This window comes from Arachis ipaensis, chromosome B4, assembly GCF_059453495.1.
Source record: "Arachis ipaensis isolate K30076 ecotype BB chromosome B4, ASM5945349v1, whole genome shotgun sequence".
In the NCBI taxonomy this organism is placed as follows: domain Eukaryota; kingdom Viridiplantae; phylum Streptophyta; class Magnoliopsida; order Fabales; family Fabaceae; genus Arachis; species Arachis ipaensis.
In genome coordinates this window covers 128,404,631-128,426,518 of record NC_142439.1, presented here as the reverse complement: position 1 = coordinate 128,426,518, position 21,888 = coordinate 128,404,631, and the positions used below count along the sequence as shown (strand labels likewise).

The following is a 21,888-nucleotide window of genomic DNA, read 5'->3' as shown; positions in this document are numbered from 1 at the left end:
TATAATGGTTAATGAATAATTTTATAGCTGATTTTTATGTAATATAATATTTTTATTATAAAAATTATTAGAGTTTATTTATCTTATGTCTTAAAATGGCTATGGATTCCTTACTCCCACTTTTATATGGGAGTATCATTAGCCAACACTAAAATAATTACAAAAAGAACCCCATTTTTTGTTTTTTAAAAAATCAGTAATTAGATATTGACCCTCTAATTACTCTTTTTTACACATTGTTCTTTTTTCTTTAATTTCAGATTCAAAAGTAGTGGTGAGAGTGAGACATTTAGTCTGCTAGGGTTTTGTTTTCCTCTTTCAATCACCGTAGCGGTGTAGCCATTCTCTCTTCCTCTCCCTCCGCAGTCTCTCTCGTTCGCTGCCGCCGCCTCGCAAGACGCCGCCGCAGCGCAAGACGCCGCCGCCACACTTGGAGGTTAGTTAATCATTATTTTTTTCTCAATAGTCAAGAAATTTAATTATGCTTGCAATGAAAACTTAGAAATCTAATCAGTATTTTCACTGAAAATAATTTTATTTGTATATGTATCTGGTCACTACCTCTATGGTAAATACTAAATAGAGCAGCACTATCTAATCTAGTGTAGTAGATGTAGATCAACTCAAACTTTTATGAACAGAAAAGAAAAGAAAGTTGTGGAGGCACGTGAAGTGCCATCAACTTCTGTCAGGTCTGTGTATGTGTTGTGGCCAATGGCAGTGAAGGGTGTCTTTTGGATGCTTGCTTTTCTAGCTGCATAAACGGATAATTATTGGAGAAAGAGAACCGTTATGCGTGACAATGTAAAATTGACCTCACCATTGTTTTATATTATTCATTTAACGTTTTATTATAATGCTGTTGAATGGTCCTTGTTGCTAAAACATTATTATACTTTACTGCTATTACTGCTGTAACCTGTAAGTGATTAATCTTTGTTGAATGAGACTTGATTAGTAAGCTGAGTTAATTGGAATTTCTAAGGGGGGACAAAATCTAAGATAGCAGTAGCTTAGGCATGGTGGATGAACTCAATAAACTATTTATACTCAAATTGGTTTGGAATTTTGGTTTGGTTTGAGAAATCAATTCATTTTAAAATGTAATCAAACTAAACCCTTCTGGATCCTTCCAAGTTTCAGGGTCTCTATGGATGGCAAACACATTTACGTATACTATCGTCTTGGCTTCAATTTCATACCCTGCTATTCTGCTATTTTTGTTGAATTCTCTTGGTACCAATGGTGCAGGTGCATAATATCTTAATGTTTCTTTGATCACTGCTTTCAGATAAACAAGCTTTTCAATATCTTCATCTTCTATGAATGGTTTCTTGCCATATAAACTTCGTATCTTCTTCCGAACGCAATCCTGCACACTATAGAACTCGACACGGACATCAATATCTCACTCAGATTCGTGGTTTTTGAAGAACTCACGTGCTCTGATATCTTGCCTAACATTCTTTCCACTTCAGATTTTCTGATGTGGTAGAATCCAGAGATTCGCTTGGAGCTGAAGAAATGAACGACGCAGATCTTCCTGATTTCTCTCCAGTACTCGCTGCATGGAGAGAAAATCAAATCGAAACCGTTGTAAGAGAGTCTAGTGGTTCCGAGCGACGGAGGTCTGCTTGAAACGTCAAGATCATGGTCTTTGAGAACCTCCTTTGCGAGTTTCGGTGAGGAGATAACTATGGCTGGTTTGAACCCTATTTGAAGGGAGAATATGGAGCCGTAGATCTTTGAGAGGTTCCATAGTTGGAGATTGAGGTTGGAGCTGTCGAGTTGGTGGAGGTTTCCGATTATGGGAAGTGGTTTAGGACCTGGTGGTAGAGTGGTTCTTTTGTGTTGTTGTTTCTTTAAGTGATGAAATATCACTACTGCCATTAGAGGAATTGCAAGAAGAAGCAGATAATACAGAAATGAAAACATTGAGTGGAAGAAATTGAAGAAGCCAATGCAAGCTAAGGTGACTAATTAGTTATAGAGAACGATCAGATACACTTTGCTGCTAAGAAAATTAAATATCTTACTATATATAGAGTTAAACCTTGTAAAATTGATAGTTGAGAGTCGTTATTTTTTTTTTTGTAGGTATGATATTTGATATGATATGAAGCAGCCGAAGAAAATTCATAGTCCAAACGGAAGTGCAGTATATATTTTTTATGTTGTATATTCTGGAAAATCAGCAGAGAATTAAAACTTTATATTAAATTAATGTACTAGCAAGAGATGATATAAGACCAAATGCTCTGAATAAGAAGACAATTCCAAGTCGAAAGAGTTGTTACAATTTATATATGAAGGCTGGTGTATGTGTAGCAATTGAAGAGTATGCAACTTTTGTGTGACTCTACTCTTACATTCGACAAGTGGATTCATACCCATTTTGACAAGTTACGTCTTGTTGAATCTATACTAGATCCACAACAATATATATCTGTTGGAATTCATTATTAATCTATTATCTCAGCTTATACAATGTACCAAAAAATACGCACGCTTTCTTGTCTCCTCAGATCAGAGGTGCCGCTTCATGAATTTTTTTTATAAAAAAAAAGGTATAAATAGACAATGAGAATACTAAACAATGTGAATAATGAATATATTATATGTTTAATTTAATAGATATGCAGATAATTATGTTTGTTATTTTTAATTGGATGGTTATTTCTTTTGATATGCATATGCCTTTCGATGACACTAAATTCAATTAAACCAAAGAAGTAATAATATATCTCTTAAGAAGAATCGAGGGATAAATACATGCCTTTCGATGACACTAAATTCAATTAAACCAAAGAAGTAATAATATATCTCTTAAGAAGAATCGAGGGATAAATACATTACTGACAAATCTTGGAGATTAAGCTTCATAAACCTAACTATTAACTGTTATTGTCATGTTATAAGAAGGATGGACCTTGCCAGAAGAGATTCCCTTCCAAGCAGATTTCATGGAAGCAGTGGCTGAATTGAGTGCAGCCTCAATATACTTCTTGGAAGCAATGGAGGCAGCTTTCTCCATCAAATTTCCCATCTTTCTTGCACCCTCAGCAGTGTTAACTAGGCTCTCCATTTCAGCCTTTGACATGCTCTCAAGCTCCTCTTCGAAGCGCCGGAACTCGTCCATGGCACTTTCCGTGATAGAATCAAGGTAGTCCTGAGCTTCCTGCATGGAAACCTCAGCCTCTTCAACCTCTTTCTGTTGCTCAAGTTCTGCAGCTGCCCATGCCTTGTATGACTCAATCTCAAACAGCTTCATGAGGACGATTTTTATGGTCTGGGAAACTGTTCACTTTCTCTTATCTCTCCGAAAATTGAATCCCTTGAGGTACAAGGCTGTAGTTGGATCAGGGTCCCTGAAACCGGGCATTTGAAGAAGCTTTCAATTTCCAACAGTTCGGGTAATTTTCCATATTAAGTGATTCTTGTACATATAGTTTTTTCTTACTGGCTGTGTTTTCTTGTTCTTATATTTCTTTCATCTCATGTTAATTGTTTCCAGGGAGGGTATACATGATAGATTTCGGAAACCTCAATGTTCTGGAGTTCCTGTCGATGCGAGGAGTCCAGTGGTGCTGTGATGCAATATGTAAAATGCTGAAATTGGCAAGTGAGGTGAAGCATCTTTTTATGAAGGTTGTATTCACAGGGGACTTTGAGGCTCTGCAACCCTTTCCAGAGATTGATTTTGTCGAATTTTTCAATAGCCATCCAAAGCTGCGCAAGATATAGTTTTTGAACGGAATAGTCTACTAGCTTCATTGCTCTGGGTTTGTCTCCAAGATTTAGCTTACTTGCTCCCATCATAATTCATAACTGTGTATGAAGTCGTGATGGCTATGCTGCAATCTAGTGTGAATGATTGTGACACTATAATAACCCAAGAATCACTTGAATTGACATATCAGAGCCGTCAAAAACATTAATATATTTGTGAGAGCAAAGCAATAACAATAATCATAATAATGCAGCACAGAGCAAATTAAGCTGAGGAAGAATCATAATTTTATCACTACATACTCCATAGACTGAAAACAAATGTCAAGGCCATGATCAAACTACTAGCCAAAGAACGAGCAAACAAAAAAGTAATACAAATATGTTCACTTCAGCGGTGAAAATTAGCATTCATGTCCTCCCAGGGGATTCATTGCCACCCAGGGTTTCAAGAAAGCCAGAAGGATCAATTTTCGCTTTCTCAATGACAGAAAGTGCAGACAGAACCTTCTCTGCTGCTACCTTTCTCGTCTTAGCTGCATCTTTTAGCACTTTTACACTTTCCTCTACTTCCTAAGAAGACATGAAAATAAATAAATAAAGCATATCAAATTCAAATCAAAACACCAAGGAAACTCGAAGCAGGGCAAAAATCATTGCCTGAAAAGCTACCCTAAGGATTCAAAATTCATCATCTTGACTATTCTAAAAGAATCAAACCGAACTGAAAAAAAGGCAGAAGAAAAAGTATACCTTGCTGGGTTTGTCGTCCTCAACAAGAAGTAGGGTTGAGAAAAGTTGTCCTATTTCAGTGTCATCAAGGGTCGCTCTGGTTCTCGTTCTTTCTCTGCGAAATTTAACAGGGTGGTGATACTGATAGTTCGTTCCTCCGAGTCTGTGAGGAGTGGCGGCGGACGCAGGGAGCGGCGGCGTCTGATGCGTGTTGTGGCGGCAAGAATAGGCGAACCAGAGATACAGCAGAGGAAGAAGATGAGTAAATGGCGTTGATTGAAATTGAATCTATAAACCCTAGCAGACCTCTCTTCTTCTTTGAATCTGAAACTAAAAATAAAGGGAAAAAGTGTAAATAACAAAAGTTAAAGGGATCAAAATCTATTTAATAAATTTTTCAAAAAAAAAATGGGGTACATTTTGTAATTATTTTTATGATGGTTAATGATAAACCTACAAAAATGTAGGAGCAAGCAATCCATGGCCATATATATATATATATATACTCAAAATTAAAATGTATGTATTTGCTAACCTAAACAAAGTTATATGCTCAAAATCAAAATTTATGTATGTTAACCTAAACAAAGGTATACCACTATTTTTTTCTACCACATATTTTTTTTCATTACAGTATTACTTACATATGAGAAGGAAAAACCCTAATATAGAGGTGAAGATTGGAGAAAACATCCTACGAAAAGTTAAAAGTTTTAAGTATCTTGTGTGCATCATACAGGATAATGGAGAGATTGAACAGGATGTGAATCATAGGATCCAAGCAGGTTGGTCAAATGGCGGAGTGCATCTGGTTTTATATGCGACAAAAAAGTGCCTTTAAAACTTAAAGGTAAATTCTATTGCACCGCTATAAGACCGGCTATGCTTTATGGTACGGAGTGTTGGGCGGCTAAAGGGGAGCACGAACATAAGCTGAGTGTGGCAGAGATAAAGATGTTGAGATGGATGAGTGGTCATACGCGATTGGATAAAATAAAGAACGAAGATATAAGGGAGAGAGTTGGAGTAGCACCAATTGTGGAAAAGATGGTTGAATCGCGTCTCAGGTGGTTTGGACATGTGAGAAGAAGACCGATAGAACATCCAGTCAGGAGGGTGGATGAGATGGAAGATGGATAAGGGGCGAAAGGCAGAGGAAGACTTAAGAAGACCATCCATGAGGTGGTCAAACGAGATCTACATGTAAACGGTCTCTCTGTAGATATGATACATGACAGAGCACAATGACGTCGTTTGATTCATGTAGCCGACCCCACTTAGTGGGACAAAGCTTTGTTGTTGTTGTTGTTGTACGGTATTACTTACATATAGGATGTAATGGTAGTGATATTAAAAGAAAAATTATATAATCTATCTCAAATATATGAAACACACAAAAAAACTTTTACTCAATTTTTGACTTATTTTTTTAACACGAGAGATTTGATATTCACGAGAGGCTGTGTTGTTGAGCTGTTGTTCACAGTTAGTGATTTACACGCATTCTTCTTATTGAGTGGGAATTCTGGAGAAAGAGCGTGAGAGCGCATGTTAATATAAAAAGTTAAAGAGTGCGTGGATAAAAGAATCTTAAAAGGGTCAAATATATTAAACAGAGTTAGGATTTAACGGTAGATAGTAGATACTAGATACTCTTCATATGGATTAATGGATAGATTATTTTTAAAGGGAAAGAAGTTGATAACTAGAAAAAAATTAATAAGCTAATCGCTTTTAAATTGAGAGAATGAGATTTATGTACCATCAAAGCAATACATTTAATATTAATTAATATTTTATTTTATTGATTTCTACTTTTCAAGTTTTTTTTTACTTTTATATTTTTTTCATTTTTTTTGAAAAATATAAATATATGTATCTACTCTATTTAGTGGTAAATATAAAAAAATACTCAAATTAATTTTTGAAAAATTTTAAATCGAACATTTTAATATTTAACAAATTTTTTATTATTTTGAAAATATTCAAGATTGAATTGATCAATTTATCTTATGATAAAATTTATTGGTTCAATATACATATTAAAAATTTTATTAAATTTAACAAAGGAATCAATTCGTCTAACGAAAATAATTATTAATAATTTTTAAAATAATTAAAATTTATTGAGATTTAAGTAGCCGATGTAAAATTTGTTAGAAACCAATTCAATTGTTTACCCCAAAAAAATATATATGTATATATGTCCTCAAGGAAAAATAGGTTTAAGATAAGAAAATGAAGGATTGATATAATCTGTAGATTATAAAATATATTACATACATATTCTAAAATGACTCAAATAAAAATAGTTTCTTAAATTTTTCCGTTAAAAGGCATATTCTTTATAATATTTATAGCAAAAAGATTTTTTCAATATTTACTTAAAAGAGTTCCAACTTTTAGAGTTTATTCATTTGAATACATTAACAAATTTACATTGACTGCATCAATTATATATTATATTGCATAAATGGCCAAATTCGTAACTTATATATATTATAGATTAAATATATTTTAGTATATTAATACACTAAAAAAATTTACATATTAGTAACTTAATATGTATAAATTATAATGTGTATTATAATATATTAGTAGTAATTAATAAATAGGTTAAAAAAAATAAAAATGTATAAATATATAAATAATTAAAAAGTTATTAAAAAATATAGGTTTGTATTAATGTAAAAAAATAACAACTATAAAAAAATTTCTTATTTTGATTCTTTCTATGACAATAGAAACAATTAAATAGACTTTTTAAACAATAAAAATTATTAAAACAAGACTTTAAAATAAGATAAAAGATAAATTTTTAGCAGATTATATGATTATATATGTTAAAGAAGAGAATGCTTCAAAATTTATTTCAGATGATAAATTTATAATTTTAGTTATATAAAATATCACCGAATAAATTTAAAAATATAAAAATTCTAAAATATGTAGTCAAATGTTAATTTCTATATAATATAATTATTAATGTTAACTTATATACTATAAATTATATTTTGTTGATTTTTTTATTTTATTATATTTTAATTTATTTTGTATTTAATTTAGCCCCTCTTATAAAATTTCTAGATCCACCACTGTATACAGCATTGAATTATTATAGAAGTATGTAATTAATAATACAAAATTTATTCATAGTTCATCTATCATACATATTTTTTAATTTTTTTATTTGAATTTTTGTTGTATTAAATTATTTTAAATTACAATTTTTAAAGCATGATTAAAAAAATAGACTTTGTAACTAGTAAAGCTTTTTTTTTTTTGAAAAATACTGGTTTAATATTTGATAAATTAAAAAAGCTTATTATAACTATTTTGTTAATTTATACAATAATAATAATAATAATAATAATAATAATAATAATAATAATAATAATAATAATAATATAACATTTCATTATAATATCTAAATTAAATTACTACACTAAATAAATCAATATTAATTTTTTTATCAGCAATAACATAATCCTAACTACTAAAAAAAACAACAATAATAATAATAATAATAATAATAATAATAATAATAATAATAATAATAATAATAATAATAATAATAATAATATTGTGTATAATTTGTGATTCATTCGGTGCATGTATCAGTAGGATCTCTCCTTAGAAGAATTGATGGGATCCATTAGAAGTCAAAAAAAGATATAGGGAGGAGAGGCTACTAAACTGGGTAACTATGGTGGCCTACCTATATAATCACAATCACCTCATTAATTATTTTGCAGTTAATTGGATGTATTACTGTTTTAGTTTAAAATTACATTGGTCAAGTATGTTAATAAATGCCAAAATTTTTCAATTATAGTAAACTAATTGAATGTATTTGGCAGGTACTGAAGTGTGGAAAATTTTCAACTACTATATGATCTGATCAGTTAATCCCCCCTTTAAATAATGACACTATTGAAACATTCTTACAATGTGTCAAAATTACCAGTCAAAAATTCTTACAACGTGTATGAAAAAATTTTATCATCTAAAACCGGTTAAACCGTTAAAGATTAGAATTAATGAGAATCAATTAAAACCGATAAAATCCAATTTAACTGAATCATTTGAGAAAAAAATTTAAAATTAATAAAGATATAATTTAAATTTGGATCCTCTTTAAATTTTTGTATTACATATTTTTCTTGCCACCAAATTATATTATCTTTTATTATTTTATATGCTACTTAATAATTATATAATAAAATTGTACAATAATTTTTTAAATATTATTTTAATTCTATATTCACTTATATTTAAATTGATTATATTTTTATTATTCATAATTATTAATATAAATATTATCAAACTAGTATAAATAAAAATATCAAATATTTTTATTAATTAGAATATAATTATTTTTATATGATTATATAATATTTATTAATATTATTTTTAATAAATACATACAATATATAATAATATAATAAATATAAAAATACTTTAATACAAAAATAAAATTAAAAAATATTTATTATGTAAAATATTAGAATTTTATATACTTATTAATAATAACCGAATTATAATTTCTTGATTATAATATAATGTGTTAATTATAATTTGTTGAAACTTGATTGTTTTTAAAATATTAGTAAAAATATGTATTTTAAATTTTAGTTTTAAGTTTTTGACTATTTTATATTTTTTATTTATATAGTAGCGGTTCTACCGGTTTAACTAGTGACCCACCAGTTGAACCAGTAATCCAGTGATCCAATAGCCTAATCGGTTCGATCATCGGTTTGGTTCTGACAATTATGCTTAGCACCATAGTTGTCAAAACCGAATCGGTAATCGAACCGGTTAGGTAACTGATTTATTGGTTTATTAGTTCAAATGATGAGTTACTGGTTGAACAGGCAAAACCGGTCTTACGTAAATAAAAAATATAAAATAGTCTAAAACTTAAAACTAAATTTTAAAATATATATATATATATATATATATATATATATATATATATATATATATATATATATCTTCATTAATATTTTAAAAACAATCAAGTTTCAACAAATTATAATCAACAAGTTATAATCTAGTTATTATTAAATAAGAATATAAAATTCTAGTATTTTTCCACAACAAAATTTTTTTAATTTTATTTTTTTAGTAAAGTAAATATTTTTTATTTTAATAACTAATTAATTAATTTATATTTATTATATTATTATATACTATATGTATTTATTAAAAAATAATATTAATAAATATCATATAATCATAAAAAATAATTATATTATAATTAATAAAAATATTTGATATTTTTATTTATACATATTTAATTACATTTATATTAATACTTATGAATAATAAAAAATATAATTAATTTAAATATAAATGAGTATAAAATTAAAATAATATCTAAAAAAGTTTTTGTACGTTTTTACTATATAATTAATAATTAGTATTTAAAATAGAAAAAGTCTAGGGGCCAGCAACTTTTGTATTTTGTAGCCAGCACTTAACCATCAAAAGAAAAGTGAGTGATCTCCCACCATTGGATGTAATCTCACACCATTAAAAATACTATTAATGGCCAATTGATTGTTACAAAACACAAAAATTGCTGGCCCCTAGCACTCCTCTTTAAAATAATAAGGATCAACATAGCTTAGTGGCAAGGAGAGCATGTAAGTACAAAGAAGATCCAGATTTAAACTACATCTTCATCAATATTATTTTCACCGACTTTAACCGGTTCTTATCAACTTTGATCGGTTTTATTTCTTAAGCGATTTAAAGATTGGACCGAACCAGTTGAGAGTTCGGTTCATCGGTTTATCGGTCGAACCGATCGGTTTGGTCTGGTTCTTACAACTATGCCTAAACTCCTATAAATACCCTCCAAAGCCAAAGTTAAATCAAAACAACTTCATCATTCTTCTTCTTAAAACTACTTTATCATTCTTCTACTTCATTATTCTTAATCACAATGCCTCGTAACAAAACCTTACCAACATTCTTCTTCTTTATCATGTGCGCATGTGTCTTGTCCCATGATAAGATTAATAATAAAGAAACCGTATACCTCTTGCAGTTTAGGGAAGCCATACAAAATCTTCCTTCTAATTGGTTTGACAACAGTACAACCATATGCCAATGGACTGGCGTGGTTTGTGGTTACACTCCACAAAATTTCCGTTTCGTAGAACAGATCGAACTCAAGTCAAGGAGGCTCAACGGAATACTTCCTTTAAATCTCAATGAATCTCTTGTCGCACTCTCCTGCCTCGATCTTTGAGACAACTTTTTCAGTGGTCCTTTGCCTTCTTTTTCGGGCCTCTCCAACCTCGAACAAATATTTTTGTCCAGCAACAATTTCACTTCCATCCCTCATGGTTGCTTTCAGGGTTTAGAAAGTTTGGCGCTCATTGACTTGGGAAACAACCCCAAGCTCCCACCTTGGATATTCCCCACCGACTTAAATAACTACTCACACCTTGTATCCATCGGACTCCCGGCTACAAACCTCATGGGCTTCTTGCCAAACACATTTGATTCTTTTTCCATATTGACTCTTCTTTATCTCTCAGAAAACAATCTCACTGGAGTGTTGCCTGAGTCTTTTTCAAAACTAACCAAGCTATAGAGATTGGATCTCAGCAACCAAAAGCATAATAACAAGTTGTCGGGTACGATTCAATTTCTTTCATCCATGCCAAAATTGGTTGAAGTGAATCTTGAGGGGAATTCCATCGAGGGTTCTATCCCAGACTTATCCAATTCCACCAGCTTGCAATATCTATTGCTTGCAAACAATCGGTTAACGGGTGTAGTTCCACCTTTTCTGGGATTGCTCAATAATATCTCTCAAGTTTCATTGGAAAACAACTGGTTGCAGGGTCCTCTTCCTGCATTTAATAAGAGTCGGGCTCCAAAGCTAAATTTCACTTCTAATGGATTCTGTTTAGACCATCCTGGACCTTGTGATCACAGAGTCATCACTCTGCTTCAAGTTGCTCAGACACTTTATTATCCATTTCTGCTGGCACAATCGTGGCGAGGAAACAATCCGTGTCAAGATTGGAATTTTATCACCTGTGATGATAAGGGCAACATCAGAACCGTAAATTTGACCAACTTGAATTTGACGGGAACAATATCTCTCTCATTCAAAAATTTAACGGTTCTGGAAGGATTGTATCTTGGTGGAAATAGACTGAACGGTTCCATACTAGATATCTTGACAAGTCTACGACAACTCAAGATTCTGGATGTGTCTAACAATAATTTATCGGGAAGTCTTCCACCGTTCTCAAAAAAAAAAACCATTGTCATTACCACAGGCAATGCTTTTCTCCAGCAGTCTCACTCGCCGAAAACCTCGCTCTCTTCTACTTTCATTATAGGTACGCTCATTATTATCTCTACATTGAGCAATGTTAAACTTATGGAAAATAAAAAAATAACAAAATTAAAACTATGTTAAACTTAAAAATATATAGAAATATATATATATATACTAGATTAAGATCCGGGCATAAAGAGCTAAATTAATTATATTATATAGTATAAATCTAAAACGCTATATATATATATTGTTTCGGGATATATTAGATAATATGTGAATTAATATTAAACTTAAAAGTTAATTTGTAAAAAATATTGTACAATACATTTATTTAATTTGGCATTTTTTTAATCTAAATTTTTATTTTGTAATTATTCCTCACTTCAATGTATGCAAACAGGTATATCAGCTGGTGTTGGCGTTATTGTAATGATCTTTGTTGCAATTTCTTATTATTGCAAGAGGCATTTCAGTAGGATAATGCTGAACAAAGAAACATCTCTTGTTCGACAATTTGGGGAGCAAATAAATAATGCAACACTAGTGAGATATACTTATGCAGAAGTAGAACAGATGACAAACTCATTTCAAGAAGAGTTAGGAAAAGGAGGATTTGGTATTGTATACAAAGGAAGTTTAAATGATGGTTGTCAACTGGCAGTGAAGATACTTAAGGAGATGAAAGGAAGTGCAGAAAAATTTGTAAACGAGGTTGTTACTATCAGTAGAACATCTCATGTGAACATTGTTTCACTTTTGGAATTTTGCTATGAAATGAATAAACAGGCTCTTATTTATGAATTCATGTCTAAGGGCTCTTTGGATAAATATAAATGTAAAGAGGGATCTTCCGAGTTAGATTGGAAAACACTACTTCAGATTGTAACTGGCGTTGCTCAAGGGTTAGACTACTTACATCGAGGGTGCAATACAAGAATTTTGCATTTTGATATCAAACCCCAAAATATGCTTCTTGATGAAAAATTTTGTCCAAAAATTGCTGATTTTGGACTAGCTAGAATATGCAAAAAGGATGAAAGTGTTGTGTCTATATTAGACAGAAGAGGGATTTCGGGTTATATTTCACCAGAAATGTTTAGTCAAAGGAATGGTAGAGTTTCTCACAAGTCAGATGTATATAGTTATGGAATGCTAATTCTTGAAATGATTGGAGGAAACGATAATTATGATATTGGAGAATCTCATAGTACTGAATACTTTTCTGATTGGATTTTGAAGGATATCAAAGAAGATAAAATTCGTCTATTGAGATTTGCTTCTGGAAAAGATGATGAAGATATAATAAAAAAGATTTTATTTGTCGGTTTATGGTGCATCCAAATGAATCCATCAGATAGACCAAAAATGTGTAAAGTGGTGGAAATGTTACAAGGAAAACTTGAATCAATATCACTAGAGTCCATCATATCTTCTCCGACAGTACCTCTCTTACAGCATTCAGATGCATCTCATAGCTGATTATATGACACAGCAAATTCGATAATTGAAGAACTAAATGATTAGGTTCACCTAAACAAAAGGTATGTGTTTATAATTTAAAACTCAAAAATTCTTCTTAGTTTTAATTTTTTTGTTCATATTTAATTTAAATTTAATTGGACCTAAATTTTTAGGTTTAACTTAATTTGAAATTAGAATTAGCTTTAGCTAGTGAATTTTAAATATATTATTCTAATTATTGAGATTGGTATTGTTGATGGTTTAGATAATAAATTTTGATTGATTTTAATCTCTTGTGCTTAAAATTAAAGAATTACGTACATTTAATTTAATTGGATTGTTATAATTATTTTTTTTTAATTCATGCACGTCAAGTGCCTTTATAACACTTTGAATTTTGAATTACATGTTTACTTGTATATTATGTTTGTATATCTCTTAAGTAACAATTGAGCTAAAAGATTATTGATTCTGTTTAGAAATAATTATAAATCTTAAAGTAATTTTACTTTTCTGCATGTAATTAATGACTTTCTTGGCTGACTTAGAGAGTTATTTGCTTATTTATTGAAGAAACAATGCAAGATCATCATGATGATTATATAAAGGAAATATTTGAGTTTCAATTCTGACAACTATTGAAATGTTCGTTTCTTGTTTTATTGCTTTAAATCAATCATATATAAATGAGTAGTGTAAATTATAATTAATTTTATATGTTATTTTTAATTTTTATTTTGGTTTGCCATATTTTCAGCAGTGCTAAAATGGTGATCACATAAGAGTGTCAAAATGATGACCACAAGACTTAAGGATATTTTGATCTATTGATAATATTAATCTATATAAAACTTTAATTTATGGTTAAACTTATAGAATTAACTTTTTTGTTATTGTACTTTAAAACAATCTTAGTTAAAATAAAAAATGTTTAAATTATTTATGTTATTATGTATTATACAAATATTGACTTCGTTAGTAAATTAGTTAATATATTAATTAAATAAAAAATGAATATAATTTGCTAAATTGCGTGTGTAATTTGTATTAAAAGAAATTATTGCAAAATGAATGTTGTGTTTTTGTATCTAATTAATGAAATAGCTCTAGATAGTTGCTTATCCAATTGAAAGATATATAAATAATATTAAGGCATATTTGTATCTGGTTAGCCCACAAAAATTAAACTTAAAATTGTGTATCTTTATCATATATATCATATAAATTAAAAGTATTATTAGATTTGTGTAATGGATCTAGTACTTTCAATTCCTACTAATATTAATAATAAAGAAATATCCAAACACAATATTAGTGGATTTGAAGATACACAAGTGATTGAGGTCTCATAATCTTCTCCTTTGTTAATTTATTATTGCTTTGAAAATTCTTTTAAAAAAAATGGTCAAAATATATGTCTCCCTTTCTTTTTTATTAATCTAATCTATTAATATATCTTCTTCTCTTGTGCTTTAAGGGGCAATAATGAATGAAAAATGGGAAAAAATCATAAAAAAGAGGAAACACAAGTACACAACAATTTCAAATATTCTCTCCCAATTAGAGGGAAAAAAAACTAAAGAAAACAAAATAGTGTGACGCTCCGCCAACAGTACAACAGTAAGAGGGGAGGATTTTAAAAAAAAATTAAAAAAATAAAAAATTTAGTTAATTTTGCTTCTTTTTAACATGGAAAATCACGGGCCAAAACCCACAAGATTCAAATATATATATGCTTTTTTAATAAAATTATTAAAAATTATTACAAAAATATCAACAGCCATACTAGAACAAGAATTAATTTTGAAAATTGAAGATGAGCGGTGGAGTGAGCGGGGAAGAGACTTTGAGGGTGAAACACGATGAGGCAGCCGATAATGTCGGCAGAAGAGATAAGGGGAAGAGCGGGGGAGGGCTTGCATCAGGAAAAAAGGAGGATCATACTTCGGGAGGGGTTTCTAAGCCTTTGAAGGTTTCTTTCAGGGATAAAGTTGTGGGTTCTAAGATTGCTAAAACTTTTTCACTCGTTGAAACTTTGTTGGGAGATAACATTACGGTAGTTTCTGGGAAGCAAGGAGATCTCTTGCCACCGAGTGTCACGTTTACCCAAGAAGCTAAGAATTGTTTGGCAGAACCATATAAGGATGCTATAGTGATTAAGGTGTTAGGTAAACATTATAGCTACACTGCATTGTCTCATAAACTCCGAACGGTATGGCGGATTAATGGAGGTTTTGATTTATTGGACGTAGGGTTTGACTACTTTCTTGTGAAGTTTGATGTGGCTGAGGAGCGAGAAAAGGTTCTCTTAGGAGGCCCATGGATAATTGAGGGAAATTATGTGGCAGTGAAGCCTTGGGATCAAGAGTTTAGATCAAGTGAAAACTGTTTTGGAGCAACTTTAGTGTGGATTAGAATTTCTGGATTACCAATTTGGTGCTACCAAGAAGATGCAATGCTCTGTGTTGCGGCTGTAGTTGGCATTCCCGTCAAGATTGATTTGGCAACAAAATTAGCTGAAAGAGGACGATATGCTCGAGCCTGTGTTCAGATAGATTTAGGATTGCCAGTGACTAAGAAGATTCTTGTTGAAGGTGTTGAATATGAGGTTGAATATGAAAGTCTTCACCTTATTTGTGGCTCCTGTCTCAAGTTTGGTCATGATATGAAGGTGTGCAAGACTACCAGCAATGCGGGAGGAGGAACTAATGCCAGGGTGGTCGGCGATGTAGCAAAGCAGCCAGAAAGTTCAAATTCAAAAAATCCAGTGCATGTGGAAAAGGAAAGTTTTATTTTTGGCAAGAATCTTGGAGATGAGACTGTAAATGTTGCTGTCCTGGATTTGGTGGAGAGTGATTTGCATGCTGTTCATGTAGACCATGCACAACATGAGGATTTGGAAGGCTGGACTCAGGTGATTAGGAAAGGAAAATATAAAATGGGTCAAAAGCCTTCTCCTAGCACCCATCAGGTCCAACCAAAAGCAAAGAAGACTCCTAACAAGGCTACCAATACTTGGACAAGGCCTAATCACCAACGTACAACACATGCTACTGGATCCAAAGTAAAATTAAGCAGGGGCATCAATATTGAAAAACCGGTTAGTGTGGATTCTTTGGGGACCCGACACAACGTTCACCATCAGCAGCAAGGTGAGACAACAAATGGCACTGTGCGAAAGCGTCCTCACCCAAACTCTTTGCAGAATTCACCAGTAGATAAGGATGGAGCATCGACGATGGGTGTGGCGCAAGTTTCAACGGCAAAAATTGTGCTGCAACTTGAGAGTCCATTAAAGGCGGGATCGTTGGAGACAGGGACATCATGTTGAGTCTCGGGTTTGTTATTGGAGCTCCCTTTTTACTGTTTTTTATGGATAGTTTCAATATCATAGCCTGGAATGTGAGGGATGCGTCTAACAAGATGGCCCGTGTGCATTGCAAAAATTTGGTGAGAATATATAAACCATCTTTCTTCTTTCTCTTTGAGACTCATACCATGTTTAATAATTTGAAGAATTTTTGGGATAAGTTGGGTTTTCATTGTGTTGGTATTGAGGAAGCAGTAGGACACAGGGGTGGCATTTGGTTTCTATCTTCTATTGCTAATGCTTCTTGTGTGGTTATTGACCAAATTGACCAATGTATCATAGTGAAAGTGAGTGTGGGTAACTTAGTTTGGCTTTGTAGTGCAGTGTATGGGAGTCCTCAATTCGAAAAAAGAAGTATGCTTTGGGATCATTTGCATTCTATTAATTCAGGCCATAATGGACCGTGGATGGCCGTTGGTGTTTTTAATGAGATTGTGGCGCCAGATGAGAGTACAGGTGCTTATTTTTCTTCTCACAGAGCTAGTCTATTAGCTGCTACTCTAGATGACTGTGAGCTCTTTGATCTTAAAGTGACTGGTAGGAGATATACTTGGTATAGAGCAGTTCAGGCTGGCAGGAACTTGGCTAAAAAGTTAGATAGAGCTCCAGTTAATGAGGCGTGGATGACAATGTTTCCTGAGGGTTATTCTAAAATTCTTAGCAGGCTTCATTCTGATCATTGTCCTATTTTAGTTCATTGTCATGGTGGCCCCAGAGTGAAAGGTTCTCGTCCTTTTAGGTTCCAAGCTGCGTGGGCAACACATCCTTCTTATAAACATGTTATTAGTAAGGCTTGGAATCAAGAGTTTGGAGGCGTTACTGAAAGGCTTAAGATGGTTCAACAGGCTTTTTTGGACTTCAACTCAAAGATTTTTGGAAATATTTTTGTGCAAAAAAAGTAAGCTGGAATATCAGATTGATCAGATTCGACGGCGTTTAGAGGTTAGCGATGTGTTATCTCTGAGAATTAAAGAAGCTGAACTGAGGGAAGATTACAATAGGCTTTTATTGCAAGAAGAACTTTTTTGGTACCAGAAATCTAGGGAGCAGTGGGTCAAGTATGGGGATAGAAACACTAAATTCTTTCATCTTCAGACTTTGGTGTGTAGAAACCATAATAGAGTACATGGATTATATGTTAGAGATGGGTCTTGGTCTACTGATTCAGATATTCTCCAGGAAGAAGCCCTCTCTTTTTACAAGAAACTCTTTGGTACAACGGAAGAGGTTGAGGTTGATTGTTTAGGGGATGTTCCGATACCCACTCTAAGCATCGAGGCTTGTGCTAGGTTAATTGACCCTGTCTCTTTTGCGGAAGTCAAGTCAGCAGTATTCAGTATGAGCCCTTTTAAGGCTCCTAGTCCAGATGGCTTTCAAGCTTATTTTTTTAAAGAATATTGGGAGATAGTAGGCACTAAGATTTGGAATATTGTCCGGAGCGCTTTCTTGGGAGAGTACTTAAATCCTAGCATCATGGAAACTCTGATTGTGCTTATTCCTAAAATTGATAACCCTACCTTTATGAAGGATTTCAGGCATATTAGCTTGTGTAATGTTGTTTATAAAATTATCACCAAAGCATTGACTAATCGACTTCGGCCTTTTCTTCCAGATATTGTTAGTCCTTTGCAAGGAGGTTTTATTCCGGGTCGTGGTGCTCCTGATAATATTATTGTGGCCCAAGAAATTCTGAATTTCATGAAGCACACAAAATCCAAAAAAGGTACTCTTGCTTTTAAAATTGATCTTGAAAAAGCTTATGATATGATGGATTGGAGGTTTTTGGAGAGTACTCTCATTGCTTTTGGTTTTCCTATCATCACTGTTAATTTGATTATGAATTGTGTCCGTGCATCATCTCTTTCTATTATGTGGAATGGGAATAGATTGGATAGTTTTGCTCCTAGAAGGGGGCTTAGACAGGGCGATCCAATGTCTCCTTACTTATTTGTGCTTTGTATGGAAAGACTTGCTTGCTATATATCTCATAAGGTGGTCGAGGGTGTGTGAAAACCAGTTTCTATCACTAGGGGTGGCCCAAAATTTTCTCATTTGATGTTTTCAGATGATCTCTTACTTTTCTGTCAGGCTACAAAGAGTCAGGTCCAAATGGTCATACATTCTCTTAACCTTTTTTGCAAGGCATCTGGCATGAAAGTGAATCTTGAAAAGTTTAAAGCTTTTTGTTCTAAAAATGTGACTGCTCGTAGAAGAGATATTTTTACTAGTGTTTCTTCAATACGTTTTGCTTTGGACTTAGGAAGATATCTTGGAGTTAACCTTAATCATTCCCGTACCAGTAGGGCTTCTTTTCATTCGGTGATTGAAAAGGTGAGGGGAAGATTAGCTAACTAGAAAGGAAGGCTTCTAAATAAAGCAGGGAGACTTTGCCTGATCAATTCTGTTACAGCATCCATTCCTGTCTATCATATGCAGGTATCTTTTTTTCCAAATTAGGTTTGCGATAAATTGTCTTCTATGATGAGACAGTTCCTTTGGAAGGGTCAAGTTGATGGTAGAGGTCTTTCTCTTGTTAATTGGAGGACCGTGATCACTCCAAAGAAATTTGGTGGCCTGGGTGTTAGAGATCCTGTGTGTGTTAATATATCTTTACTTGATAAATTGGTTTGGCAACTTTTTCATTGTCAGGACAAGCCTTGGGTTGCTCTATTGAGGGCGAAGTATCTGAGGAATGAGGGAGTTTTAGATGGCCCTGTTCCTTGCAACGCTTCTCATGTTTGGAAGAGTATCTCAAAGGTTTTTGGTGCTCTTAAGGATGCCTTCTCTTGGTGCGTTGGGTCACTTGATCAATCTTTTTGGTTTGACAATTGGAGTATTGAGGGCCCAATTGCTCAAGATGTCCCTTTTGTATATATATCTGACTCTGATTTAACTATTAGAAATGTTTAGAAAGATGGTCAATGGAATCTCCATGATATTTTCTCTATCATTCCAGAAGATGTCAAACAGCGTTTGAATGCTTATAATCCGGATTTGAATGCTGGAGAGAGTTCGGGTTGGTCGTGGGGTATGGCATCTTCTAGACTCTACTCAGTTAGGAGTGGGTACAGTTGGCTAGCAAAAAGAAAGTTTCCTTGGAATGAGCATGATAATTGGTTGTGGGTATGGCGACTGCATATTCCTAAGAAGTACAAGTTTTTGATTTGGCTCAGTCTTCATAATGCTATTCCTACGACAGAGTTTCGTTTGGGTCGTGGCTTAGCTTTATCTAGCACCTTCCATCGGTGTCAGAATGGTTCTGAATCCATTCTTCATTGTCTTCAAGAGTGCCCTAGTGCCAAGGAGGTCTGGAACCTTTTAGGCCTGTATTCAGATAACTCATATTTACGTGATTGGCTCTACAAAGGTGCAAGGAGTGGAGATGTTTTTCTTTTCTTTTCGACCATCTGGTGGATTTGGAGAAGCAGGAATCATGACTTATTTAATATAGATGATTCTTGGAGTGCTAGTAAAGTGGTGAGTTTGATTCGTAGTTCAGTAAGGGAGTTTCACACTATTTTTGCTATGCATCAATCTTTGTCTCCTCCTTCACTTTGTTTGCATTGGGTTCCACCTCCAGTTCATTCTGTTAAATTGAATTGTGATGCTAGTTGTTTTGCTCCTTTTGACTTTGCTGGTTTTGGTTGTATCATTCGCAGTCCTGATGGATGTTGGTTGAAAGGTTGCACTGGGAAAGTCGAAGTGTGCAGTATTCTTTTTGCTGAATCGTATGCAATTTGGAGAGGTTTACTTCTTGCTTGGGAGAGTGGATTTCGTGAGGTTATTTGTGAAACAGACTGTTTAGAAGCTCTTTTCTTGGTAAACCAAAGAATGCTTGGTAAGGATATTCCGGAATGGGATTTGGCAAAGCATATACAGGAGGTTATGAATTGGAATTGGAGAGTCTCTATTCTTTTAATTCAGAGGAATGCAAATAGTGTTGCAGATTGTATGGCTAAAGCAGCTGCTTCTGGCGCGGACATTTACTCAAATTGGAGCCAACCATGGAGTGAGCTTCAACATCTAATAGATTTAGATATGAATCTAGCCAATTAATTTGGCTTTGTCTCTATTTTTTTCTTTCTTTTCTATTTAGTCACAAAAAAAAAAAAAACCAGAACAAGAATTAGAAGAATAGAAGACACCTCAACATACAGTCAACAAGGAAAAGCTAAGGAACATACCAAACTCAAGAACACACTAAACTCAAAAAATTAACAATCAACAATAACTACCTCAGCAAATCAACTCAGACACACAAGAATTAACTCAGAAAATAAGAATAACTAAAAATAAATTTCACAGCATAGAGCACAAAGGTGAGGGAGAGGGAGCACGACGCACACACAAGATGGAGCGCGGCGAACTAGAGCAGGGAGGGCCATCCCTCCTGAAATTTCCTTATGCCAGTTCTCTCTCTGCAGCAGTCTATCTTTTGGAGTTTGAGTGGAAGTTGTCCCGGTTTAAGTACCGCCAAGATGAACCTTACCCCCAAGCTTCGAAGAGCCCAACAAGCTCAAATTGGTCAGCCTTGGAGCGCGGCAGAACAGGGACTGTGCGACGGAGGAGACAGAGGAGACGAGTAGTGGCGATGGCAGAACAGGGGAGATAGAGGAGACAAGTGGCAACGCGAAACGCGTTGCAACGGAGGAGACGAGCTTGAGTAGTGGGGATGGCGACTGGAGCATATGCGACAGCAGCGGTGAGACAGCAGTGGACGTGATTTTTTGGCGATGGAGAAGGCGGCGGGTGAGTTTGAACTTAGAGAGAGAGAGAGAGAGAGAGAGAGAGAGAGAGAGAGAGAGAGAGAGAGAGAGAGAGGGGGGGAAGGGGTGGGGGTGGGGATGGGGCTGAGGCAGTAACGCACCCAGAAAAATTTTGCAGCGGGGTAAAAATATAATAAAATTTAGGTATAGATATATTTTTTTTGGTTTTCTACAATACTCAACAAGTTAAGGACTAATCCATTATGAATTTGAATTTCATTTAAAAGTCTGTAATTGGCCAATAAGTTGCTATACGATATGAAATTCGAACTCCCAACACTTGGTTAAGCGGACGATGACTAAGCTGATTACTCGACTAATCCAAATTGATTTAGATATATTTAAAATTTTAAATTATAACTATCTATACATATTAATAAAAACTAAAAATATACACACAGTCACTTATAATGACTATCTTTTTATTTTTAACATGACAATATTAATTTTTTTATATATATTCTTAAAAAATTATTTTATTTTTTATTATCTCATATTTAACTGTTAAGTCTATTTAT

The 21,888-nt window shown here is 33.1% G+C and overlaps 3 protein-coding genes and 1 pseudogene across 3 annotated transcripts; 2 read left to right on the top strand and 2 right to left on the bottom strand.

The window, feature by feature from the left end:
• Positions 1-1,096: 1,096 nt before the first annotated feature.
• Positions 1,097-1,995, bottom strand: LOC148569165 (cytochrome P450 71AP13-like). The gene is made up of 2 exons (XM_088484911.1): positions 1,354-1,995; positions 1,097-1,321 (listed from the first exon to the last, which is right to left on the bottom strand). Exons 1-2 carry the CDS (start codon positions 1,933-1,935, stop codon positions 1,097-1,099), a joined length of 807 nt encoding a protein of 268 aa, XP_088341037.1. The 5' UTR covers positions 1,936-1,995.
• A 715-nt stretch (positions 1,996-2,710) lies between these two features.
• Positions 2,711-3,600, bottom strand: LOC148569164 (uncharacterized). The gene is made up of 2 exons (XM_088483231.1): positions 3,461-3,600; positions 2,711-3,368 (listed from the first exon to the last, which is right to left on the bottom strand). Exon 2 carries the CDS (start codon positions 3,269-3,271, stop codon positions 2,888-2,890), a length of 384 nt encoding a protein of 127 aa, XP_088339357.1. The 5' UTR covers positions 3,272-3,368; positions 3,461-3,600; the 3' UTR covers positions 2,711-2,887.
• A 6,814-nt stretch (positions 3,601-10,414) lies between these two features.
• On the top strand, positions 10,415-13,297 carry LOC107636243 (receptor-like kinase TMK3; annotated as a pseudogene).
• Positions 13,298-16,657: 3,360 nt separating this feature from the next.
• Positions 16,658-20,660, top strand: LOC148569163 (uncharacterized). Its single transcript, XM_088484910.1, has 8 exons — positions 16,658-16,901; positions 16,995-17,440; positions 17,520-18,327; positions 19,015-19,040; positions 19,095-19,196; positions 19,254-19,361; positions 19,515-19,930; positions 20,264-20,660. The coding sequence occupies exons 1-8, from the start codon at positions 16,658-16,660 to the stop codon at positions 20,658-20,660; spliced, it is 2,547 nt and encodes an 848-aa protein (XP_088341036.1).
• Positions 20,661-21,888: the final 1,228 nt, after the last annotated feature.